Source organism: Rutilus rutilus (genome assembly GCF_951802725.1).
Source record: "Rutilus rutilus genome assembly, chromosome: 1".
Lineage (NCBI taxonomy): Eukaryota > Metazoa > Chordata > Actinopteri > Cypriniformes > Leuciscidae > Rutilus > Rutilus rutilus.
Window position 1 is genome coordinate 12457239 of NC_140209.1, and position 11827 is coordinate 12469065.

At 40.0% G+C, this 11827-nt stretch overlaps 1 protein-coding gene across 2 annotated transcripts; it reads right to left on the reverse strand.

Annotated features, from left to right (window-relative positions):
- Positions 1 to 4363: 4363 nt before the first annotated feature.
- On the reverse strand, positions 4364 to 10603 carry LOC311289688 (uncharacterized protein). Of its 2 annotated transcripts, XM_084407908.1 has the most exons (9): positions 10464 to 10603; positions 9802 to 10125; positions 9608 to 9709; positions 9287 to 9475; positions 8784 to 8858; positions 6034 to 6062; positions 5868 to 5942; positions 5650 to 5718; positions 5272 to 5528 (listed from the first exon to the last, which is right to left on the reverse strand). In XM_084407908.1, the coding sequence occupies exons 1-9, from the start codon at positions 10522 to 10524 to the stop codon at positions 5415 to 5417; spliced, it is 1038 nt and encodes a 345-aa protein (XP_084264034.1). In that variant the 5' UTR covers positions 10525 to 10603; the 3' UTR covers positions 5272 to 5414. The 2 variants fall into 2 exon arrangements, with proteins under 2 accessions (XP_084264033.1, XP_084264034.1); XM_084407907.1 differs by having other exon boundaries at positions 4364 to 5528; positions 9287 to 9709.
- Between the last annotated feature and the right edge of the window lie 1224 nt (positions 10604 to 11827).

Consider the following 11827-nt stretch of genomic DNA (forward strand, 5'->3'; position numbering starts at 1 on the left):
CATTTAATGCTAACTTTAAGCATCATTAGTAGAGATATCTGCAATATGATACAAATAATACTGCAAATATCCTCTTATTTTAATGTTCATAAACTGTTAATAGTTTCACATTACAGCATGTTTTAATATTTTCCTGTGTCTAATCAAACCCAAACAGACATATATGACTGATGTTTAAAACCTCATGTTATTAAGTTACAATGTAATCACTTATATTATTTTACCATGGCTTGGAAGATTTTTTTTTTTAACCTCAACATAGCATAGCCTAACCCCATCACTGCTAGCTTACCTCTTCTCTGCTCTGTGTCAATAACAAGTACTGTTCTCAGAATAGATTAAAGCGCTGATAAAGCTGTGAAGCAGATTTGAGGAAGTGAAACATGGTGTCGAAATGTTCAGCATTTCCTTGTAGCTCAGACTGTGGTAATGGACTCTCTTGTCTAGTGTTTAGTGATGTTATCATCCTATGTCCCCTCTATTTTTTATTTTTCTTTATTTAAAAATCATAAAAAAAAAATTAAAAATTCCCTTAAAATAGCAGTTACTGCCAAACGTACTTCTGTTTTCTGTAATATTGACCAAGACATAGTCCTGTTCTGAATCGTCTGTTTCCACATTGACAGTCTGGTTCAGAGTCATCCTGATAGAAATCACTCTTAGTAAAAACGGTACAAAAGCTGTCACTGGGCCAGAACCTTTTCAAAAGGTACCTTTGTACACAGATACTAATTTGTATCTGTAAGGTGCCAGTCGAGCGGCAACCTTCCGGTCTCTCTTGTGAAGCCGATACATAAGTAACTTAAACTGCAATTCATTGACTGGCCACTAGAGACAGGCTGCAAAAGAGAGTCAATTCCATATATCCCCCATGTTAAAATGCCCAACTTTACAGCAGAAAAAAATATATTTGCAGCCTGGAACAAAAAATGGTTTTGGTCTAAATAACTAATCTTGCCCTTCATGAAAACTGTGAGGGGGGTGAATTTATTTTATAACTCATTCATTTAAATGATATTAAGCCTTAAAGTTCTGCATAATTAAGGGTGTGGCCACTTGAGTGACAGGTGGATTGCCGCTGATGTCAGCCTGTTACTATCAGCAGTTTGTCTGCTGTACGGATGGACGATATTACTTATTTTGTTTTCGATACGATACCGATACTTTCAAGGCCAGTATACCCACTTAACATTATATTTGAAAGGCATTTTAACATTCAATACGCCTTAATTGGAATTTATTAGAATTTATTTTGATTTACATATGGTTAAATGTTTACTTGTAGTGGTAACCATGGAAATCTACAAAATATTATAGGCCTATTTGAACTATGGTCACTGTAATGTTCATTTTCATAAGGGACTGCCAGTGACAGGCTGTTGCACCCATAAAATGCAACCTTTTTATTCTGACAGTGTATGTTTATATTAAAATTAGTTACAGAATAGAACATCAGTATGAACTTTTAACATTTAATTAAAAAAATGTAATTGCATAAACTGTGTAGGCTACAATCTGTTTATTGTGAAATAGCTCAAACGTAGTTTTTTCAGTCTTCTGTTAAGCATTGTTCTGGGAAACACAGCCCTGTTTGAATGCATTATCGTAAGTGTGTGAACGCTCTCTGTGATTGATTGATTCTGACTTGCAGCATTTGCGTGTGTTCAGTTCAGATGAGCAGGGAAGTGGTTCTACTACACAATTATTCACTAACATAGGTTATTCATCCAGTTCAATGCATATTGTACGCGTTAGCTTTATTGTCAAATAAACAAAATCACTGGCAAAAGACAAACAAAAAAACATTGTAGTATCGATATATATATATTTGAGTATTACAAGTTACAATTTAATACACCCATTACTTTGCCTACGCCTTTGGACTCCGTCGTGGTCGAGTATCAAGAGAATAATCAGCACTGTTTTCCAGTTGTAATATATTTGGAGAAGGCATTCGACTGTGTTCCTCGCGGCGTCCTGTGGAGGGTGCTCTGGGAGTATGGGGTCCGGGGCCCTTTGCCAAGAACTGTCCTGTCCCTGTACGACTGGAGCAGGAGCTTGGTTCGCATTGCCGGCAGTAAGTCAGACTTGTTGTGCATGTTGGACTCCAGCAGGGCTGCCCTTTGTCGCCGGTTCTGTTCATAATTTTTATGGACAGAATTTCTAGGCGTAGCCAGGGGCCGGAGGGGGTCAGGTTTGGGGACCACACGATTTCGTCTCTGCTCTTTGCGGATGATGTTGTCATGCTGGCACCTTCAGACCAGGATCTTCAGCATGCACTGGGACGGTTTGCAGCCGAGTGTGAAGCGGCTGGGATGAGAATCAGCGCCTCCAAATCCGAGGGCATGGTTCTCAGTCGGAAAAGGGTGGCTTGCCTACTTCAGGTTGGTGGAGTAGTTCAAGTATCTTGGGGTTTTGTTCACGAGTGAGGGAAGGATGGAACGGGAGATTGACAGACGGATCTGTGCAGCTTCTGCAGTAATGCGGCGATGTACCGGTCAATCTACGTTCCTACTCTCACCTATGGTCATGAGCTGTGGGTCATGACCGAAAGGACAAGATCCCGGATACAGGCGGCCGAAATGAGTATTAGCTCCTTAGCCTGAGCTAACTCGTTCACGTCGAGCTAGGCGAGCGTGGTTTCAGCAACAGGTCAATACCAATAGCCTCAGCTCACTCATGTCCCGCCTCTTTGCCCATTTTCTGTTATCCGGGAGTGACGCGCTGCCGAGATGGCGACGGCCGGCTCCACCCACTTTAGGCTTCAAAAACGGTCTTCAGAAACCTACGGGTGACGTCATACACACTACACACATATTTTTTTACAGTCTGTGGTGCCAAAAGTACTTTTTTCCGAGAGTGATTAACATTGTCTTGATCAGAGTCAGAGTTGATATCTTCATGATCTCCATCATCCATGTATATCTCATCATTATGGTGATTATGGAGACTATAACAGAAGTAAGTGCTGTTTCTCATCCAGAGGTGGACAGTAACGATTTACTTAAGTACTGTACTTAAGTACACTTTTTGAGTATCTGTACTTTACTTGAGTATTATTTTTTCTGGAAACTTGTTACTTTAACTTCACTACATTTGAAAGACAAATATCACACTTTTTACTCCACTACATTTCTGTCAAGGTCCTTGAATATAAAGTAGTCATGTTAGTCAGAGCATGATTTTTTCATCTCTAAAACATGATTGGATTTTTGCGGGTGACAGACAGCCTATCAGTGATCACTCTTAGGGTCATGTGTCGTGAAGTTCGCGGATTAGTACCATTTCCCTCTACTAGTGATCTTTTAATGATCCCTTGTACATCAAACAGTCTGTATACAATCAACTTTATATATATATATATATATATATATATATATATATATATATATATATATATATGAATAGAGTCCAGAAGTATAGCCTGAAATTTGTCTTTTTAAAAGAGTGCCTGATCCTCACTGTTTTCCTCTGGGATTGGGTCAGGAATTGACTGAATAATCTCATCAACCCTCTGCTGGTAGATGCTGGAACAACACCATCATGGCAGTAACATGATTTTTTCATCTCTAAAACATGATTGGATTTTTGCGGGTGACAGACAGCCTATCAGTGATCACTCTTAGGGTCATGTGTCGTGAAGTTCGCGGATTAGTACCATTTCCCTCTACTAGTGATCTTTTAATGATCCCTTGTACATTAAACAGTCTGTATACAAGCAACTTTTTGTGATATATGAATAGAGTCCAGAAGTATAGCCTGAAATTTGTCTTTTTAAAAGAGTGCCTGATCCTCACTGTTTTCATCTGGGATTGGGTCAGGAATTGACTGAATAATCTCATCAACCCTCTGCTGGTAGATGCTGGAACAACACCATCATGGCAGTAACATGATTTATTCAATGACAGCAAATGCAATAAAGCCAATGCTTCATGTACAATGTTAGTGTTTATGTGTGTTTAAAATCTGCAAAATAAAGAGAAATAGGACTATCACATATGCAAAACCTCAGATGATCTCTTATAGATCATTTAACTGAGAGAGTTACTCAGGAGAATAGAGAAAGCTCAGATATGCAAGACTCTGAAATGGACTTCAAGTGCAGCATTCAGTGTGATTTCCAGATGATGGTGATTTTGCAGGATGATTTGAACACGTTCAGAGAATAGCTCTGCTCTCAGAACAGGTTAAAGCGCTGATAAAGCTGAGAAGCAGATTTGAGGAAGTGAAACATGGTGTCGAAATGTTCAGCGTTTCCTTGTAGCTCAGAGTGTGGTAATGGACTCTCTTGTCTAGTGTTAGTGCTGTTATCATTAAGAACGTGCTAGGTCAGTCTTTTTTTGTCTTTATTTTTTATTTTATTGAAAATAAGTTAAAAAAAATGCCTCAAATAGACATCAAGACAATATAAATAAAAGTTCACTCAGCTTATCACTTGAAGCAAAAAATCCATCCTTCTGTCCTTTTAAATGTCCGTGTTAAAAGAGCACTTTCAGTCGTTTAGTGAAGCTGATTGCTGTAGCTTATATCCGACTTAGGCATGGGGTCAGAGATGAGGAACGATCCCAGCTTTTTCCCTCTCAACTTCCAGCACTGTACCTTTCAGAGTTGAGAAGCAACATCCAACCAAATCATGGAAACCTAAGGCCTTCTTCTCAGTCACCAGAACAGAGATCGAAATTCCTATAACTGGGATGAAATCCCGACTCCAGAAGCTCATACCATCTTAAAGCTGTAGATGACCAGATGGTTTCAACATCATTGGTGTGCATAAGGTACGAGGTCAGTGTAATGGTCATCATAATGAACCCTTCGCTTGACGTTTGGACTTAGCTGGTAATGTCTGACTAGTTTATTGTCTGTGTGAATCGAAACATTCAGACTTTCACATCAGAACTATGAGGGTAAATTTCAGCTTATAAATATGAATATTTTGCTCTCAAATTCAAATCTACAAGCTCTTGAATTTTGCTACTATTTTACCTTCATACAAGTATTCATTTAAAACACACCTCATTTTCAGATCAACACAACCATTGGCGAACATATAAAGCTAGCAAAAAACACTTGCATCGCGCCTGGCGCTGCGTTGCACCGGGTGTAAGATAGAAGAAGGTTTTCAGACAGACATCTAGCAGATAAACAGACTCCAGTCATGGAAGAGGCTTGAGAGACACTAGATTGAGTCTGGCCTGTGTGAAAACACATCAGGGCTTCAGTCTCTAACTTTACTGTAGCTGTGATGATATAGATGAGATTATGTGCTCTGATGATGATTCACAATAAATCTCATTCATATTCACAGGACATTCAACAAATATCTGCTCATTCACACACAAATATATAATTCCTCCAAACACCAGAGAGATGAAATCCTCCCGTCTGCTCCTGATATGATGAGCTCATGATCTGTATTAATAATGTTTATTTGTGAAGGTCTTGTTCTCGTTCACAGAGGCGTAAAGTTGATCCTGCGGTTGATCTTCTCTTCCTCTGATGGCAGCATAAGTCACTGTATCATCATGATCCTGAAAGAACAGATTCTGTCCATCAATGTTTGAACCCCAGCGATTATTATTATTATTATTATTATTAGAGCATGAGCTTCATTTATCTGAGAGTCAAACTCTTGTGCTGGTATCTACTCACATTGAGTGATTTTGCTGGCTTTGTACTGGAAGAAGTGACCTCAGAATAAGTCACATCATCTGTCTGCTCCTAAACATCAATGCAAACGTGCAGAGAGTCAAGTTTAACACACAAAACAGACATATCTCTCACTATAATATGTAGAATAACACAAAAGCTTTTAAATCACATTATTGAACAGACAGTGAACGTAATGTTTGATGATTTAGTGGACTCACATTGGCTCTTGCAGCGGGAGGAATGGACATGGTGATCGTCTCATTCGTCCCTTTATGATCATTCTCATCTTTGACCTTCAGAACAAACAGTTAAACTGCATGAATGACACTTTATTGAGCTTTAAAGACAGTAATCAAATCTAAATCACTGTATTACTGAACTCACCGGTGAGTCGTCAGTCCCTCTTTTATTATCTGAAAACAAGTGCATCATGAAATATGAGTTATGATAAAACACACATGTGGAAAACACAGAATGTTAACAATCATTTTTTGTTCAGTCATTAAAGTGAGTGATAAAAACGTCTCAGTTCTTTACGTAACCTCGGTTCGCTGAGATAACAGGAACGACTATTGCATCTTTGCTAGACGCTGAGGGGGAAACTCCTTTTCTCAGAATTTTGAAGCCTTTAATTCAAAAACGCAGTGTCACTCCACAGTCATAACAGTGCAGCGATCTGAGCGTGTCTATTGGCTGGTCAGTGGTAACTGCATTAACCTATGGCAAAGCGGCGTGTCTGTGCGAGCCAATCACGGCACATCCCACAGAGAGAGCACAGAGCCTGTCAAAATCTGCCTATAAAAGCAGCTCATATTCATCATAGGAATCAGATTTAATTCGACTGAAGCAAGGAACGCCAGTCGTGTAGCGACATAGCACGGCTGTCTGCGTAATACTCGTTTTGTCCTGGGGGGAAAACGGTCTGTGATGGGGGCTATCTGGATATGAAAGTATGCTGAGAAAAACCAATCCCCTGGGAGTACTTGGGAGGGGATATGTTTTAAAGTTAGCAACTCGAACGGCCGTCCTTGGCATTTAGGAGGGAAACACTTAGGCTGGTGGGGGTGCTGTCGATGCTCAGGCGATACTTGGTGGACCGCCATGGTATGAAGAACTGAGCTCACTTAGCCAGAGTACGTGTAAGCCCGCCCGGCAAGGGCTGAAGGGGCCTCTGGGCCGGTGTGAGCTCGCTTGTGTCCGATCGTCCAGTCCTCTGACTCTGCTGTTTCTTTCTCCGAGTTTCCTAGAAACAGGAGAGCACGAGGGTCGGAGAGACATACTCTCGCAGTGAGAGCAGCTCGTCTCGGTGAGCGTGGGATTTCCCCAGACTGGCATCGCACTCACTGTGCTCGTCAGTGGGGTGCAGAAGGGCTCTGCACGTGCCGCAACCTCCATGTGACATTTGCAACAACGTCGCAGGAAATTTCTAAATTTGTTCTTTTAATATGCTCGCCGGATAGCCGCATGGGAGACGGTTAAGTCGCTGAAGGAGTATAAATCGTATTCATTTGGCGAATATGAGCTGCTTTTATAGGCAGATGCCCCACCCCTTTTGGCAGGCTCTGTGCTCTCGCATTAAAATGACACGCTGCTTCGCCATAGATTCATGCAGTTCCCACTGACCAGCCAATAGACTATACATTTTCAGACTATACATCTTCCTAAATATTCCTAAAAATATATATTTTGTTATGTTATGGCTGTGCAGTGGCACTGCGTTTTTGAATTAAAGACTTAAAGGGGTTATATAATGGTACATGCACTTTTACAAGTTGATTGTACTGAAATGTGTGTTGGCAGTACCTGTACACAACTATCATAAAATGATAAAAATCCATCCAGTGTTTTTTTTTTAATCTACTTATATGTTTTCCAATCTCTCAAATCAAGCCGTTCGACCTTGTGACGTCACACGGTCGGACGCCCCTCCCACGATTATTGATTGACAGCAGCGTTTCAACACAGACCCGCCCTAGCTCGTGAGCGAGCTGTCAATCATAGTCCGCGCGTCATTGTTGATACGCTGGAGCACTGTCTATGAGCAGAATGGCGTCTAAGCGATTGTGGTGTTCTGTTCTTGGGTGTAATAAGGAACACAGCATCATTCTGATGTTCCTAAATCTGAACCGCTGAAGACACAGTGGCTGAGTTTTGTTTTCGAAAGGAATATTCCCCACGATCAACGTCAATGCTTTAATGTTTGCGCGAATCATTTCACCAGACTGCTTTATAAACGAGAACAATGTGCCTAATGACTGTCATAGTCTTACAGACTGGTTATTTTTAAAACAGATCAGTAAAATTTTAGTGCTTCAGCCCTGACAGTTGTACCTAACACTGCATAGATAACGTTACACATCACTGACAAGCCTACATTTACCAGAAAAAAGTTTTTCATGACCATTTGCTGTAACATCAATCTGTCAATGAACTAACGTATTCATCAGTAAACACATAGCGTTCGTATATCACTACTCTACCCTGCCAGTACACACAAAGATAGATCAAAGTGACATTACGTTAACCAACCATTCAGAAACGTCCTGTTTTCCAACTCCAGTTCAAATTGATACGGTTGCACAGTGTCCTCAGGGACTCCCGCTGCCATTCTTCAAAATATACCCTCAACTGTTGTCAAGGAAACACTCCACGTGTGTTGTTGTGTCAAAACGCCCCACAGAACAGAGGGGCGGGGTGAGCAAAGCTCATTATTTAAAGACACATGCACTTAAACGGCGTGCTGAAAACAGAGCTGTTTTTGACCAGGTAAAATGAGTGTTTTCTAACAAAACTAATGAGAATTTTTAATTAAAGTATATTACAAACTTTTAATTTAGACCCTAAAGAATCATATTAGCTTGTACAAAAATGGCATTATATGACCCCTTAAAAATTTGGAGAAAAGGAGTTTCCTCCATAGCATCTAGCAAAGGTTTCGAAAGGGAACGATTGTTGTTTCACTTGATAACTCTTTGAGACTGACATTACAGGCATTCTCAGCAGGAATAAACTTCTGTTTGAGAATTTCATATAATCCACATGTTTCTATGATACTTACAGTCTGAACATGATGTGTTTGTTTGCTCATCTGAACTGTTTTTAATTGTTGTAAAAGAGTAAATCTGAAAACTCACCAGCTCTTTTTCTGCAGATCAGCCAGAGAAGAGCAAGAAGGAGAACAGCGACTGCAGCGACAGAAATCACTATGACTGAAGAAGAGATCGAGCACAGAGTCAGAGACGGACAGGGCAGATTGGGGACAAAGACAAAGACAAAAGCCATCAGCACCGATGACGACAGGAATGTGATTTCAAATGATTCTGACTGTAGATTGATTTGTTTATTGCTCTACATTTACATTTATGCATTTGGCAGACGCTTTTATCTAAAGTTTCATAGTACACATTTTTACATTCCTATCAGTTCTTGCTTTCCCTGGGAATCAAACCCATGACCTTGGCGTTGCAAACACCAGCGCTCTACAGATATATTTCAGAAATTCTTACATATTTCATTATATATATCGTGGTAGAGTGTCTATATGGTAACATTCAAATTTTCTATAGAATTTTGTTAGACAAAGCTGCTCTTTGAATAACATCATCAATGGCTTAAAAGCATCAACATCATCATGTACCTTGTGTAGACGTTTCTGATGAGTTTATAGTTGAGGGATTCTGAGAGTTTGTGCTGTGAACTGAATACTTGACAGTGAATGTGACTGAGGTCTTGACTTGATTTCTGTGAGTAAGCCGACATCTCCACTCTCTGTTGTCATCTTCATTCAGGAGTGTTGTAGTCAGAGTGATGATACAGTGATATTGATCTGATGATAATAATATCTGATATCTGGAGTCTGTCTTCAGATCAACACCAGTCTGATTCACCCACAACAGCTCATTTCCCTCAGAACGAACCCATTCATCACAGGAGTATCCAGTATATAAATACAACTGACAGGAGAGAGTCACAGAGCGGCCTGGACTGATCTCAGTCTGTGAGGATGAAGATGAAGATGAAGATGATGATGATGATGATGAAGATGATGGAGACACTGAAACTGAACACAAGACACAAATCACTCTTCAATCATCATCTGAGTTTAATGAAGAATTTGCCCTTTTTAAATTGACCACATAATCATAAACTTACCATGAAGAACATGCAGATATACAGACAAATCAGGTCCTTGTTGTCTGTCATTCACATATTGTCTGCAGATGTATAATCCATAATCATCCTCTGTGACGTTCTTGATGTTCAGAGAGCAGTCAGACTCCAGACTCAGTCTCTCATGTCTCTCTGTGTCTTTCTTCTTTATCCCTCCAGTAATCAGTTCAACTATTGAATGTCTGAATCTGTTAGAGTAGATCCATGTAGTTTTAGATTTGCAGTCAGAAAGAGTATTATTACAGGACAGACACACATTTTCACCAGAACTGATGAACTCATGATCATCATCCACTCCACTGGTACCTGAAACACCAGTAAAAAGTAAAAAGCATAAGATTCAAATACAGTCGTTTTCCTCACTTAAAGCAAACAACACACTCTCCAGAATAAACTATTAGTCTTTATCAGAGAGCTGTTCAAATCACTGACACACTCTTAATATGAAGATAATTCTTCATCATCGGATGTTTGAGTGACACTATGTCCAATATCAGGAATAATACAGTATGATCTGTGTGTATCAATACACAACTCTGAGATCACAACGTGAATGTGTGCAAGAATAAACTGAGCATGTTCAAATGAACTCTTTCCAGACTAATTCCACTAAATGTCTTTAGAGAAAATACAGATTTCTTTACCTGTGAGAAGTGAAGAGAGAATGATCAGTCCCAGCAGACACAGATCACACTTATCAGCCATTTTGTGTTTCTGTCAGTCTTTCTCTTCATTATATATAGTTACAGCTCTTCCTTTAAACATCATCAGCTCCTCCTCTGGTTGTGTAACAGACTGAGTGATGAAACCCTGAGAAGTGTTGCTTCACTTGAATTCAAGTGGATTTCAGTACAAATGTATTTTTCATTATTGCTTATGTAGCAATGATCATGTAGCAAGTGGCTCGATTCTTAGAGACACCACCCCGAAATAACGAGGAAAAACGATCCAATTAAAGACACAAAAGTAAGTTCCCGTTCAAAAAAATTATCTTTTATTAAAGCTAAAATAGTTTGCCAACAATAAAACTGGAAGTGAACAATCAAATCAGTCATTGATTGAATAAAACATAAAAAAGGAAAATGACCAATCGTTGCGGGGGTCTGAGGCTTCTTCTGTGAGAGTGGACGAGTTCAACAGCACCAGATACACAAAAGGACCCCGCCAATCACACCCACACCCACAAAGTTCACTGCAAATAATGACACAGCAATAATGACAAGCCTTGGTGAAGTAAAGCACATTGTGCAGCAAAGAACCGGAACCGCTTCAGGAAGTGCTCAGCGCCTACACACAAAAAGAAGAAACAAAGAGAGGTCACATTAGAAAGAGGATAAATCAAACTAAATAATCAAAATGTAACAAATCAAAATCCAATAACACAAATTACAATATACTCAACATACAAAAGAACCTTAACCTTTAAAGACAAAAACAAAAAATGATACTGACACAAAAGTATAAAGATCACACCAAACTCTTTTTTAATATTGCACAATGGCCGAAAACACCGCATGGCATTAATCGATACAATTGATGGAGACTGTTGCAAAACAGTAAGAATCACTACACAGGGATTGGCGACAGTAGTACAAAACATAAATACACAAACATAAACACACAACGGAATAATATCAACCCGACCAAAGAAAGAAACTTCAAGTCCACGTGGGCATTAGACTGAGACGGGACACAAAGCAGCAGCGTGACTCAAAGAGCGAAGGTTTGGGCGATAGCTGTGTTAAGGAGACTGCTCTCACTCAGCCTGTCTAAACACATGCAAAGAGGACCTTAAAACACAACAGACATCTATTAAAATATATTAAAACACAGATACCAAACTACGCACCACACACTACCAGCCTTGGTAGCCCAACATCTCTCATCCCTGCCTCGACTGCTTCCTGTCAGCCCCTCAGCTCATCCTCAGTCCATCTTCGGTTATGTGAGTTCGCCGCAGGTCTGCCAGTCGCCCACTCCATCAGGGTCGGTGGATCCCCGGTCTCCA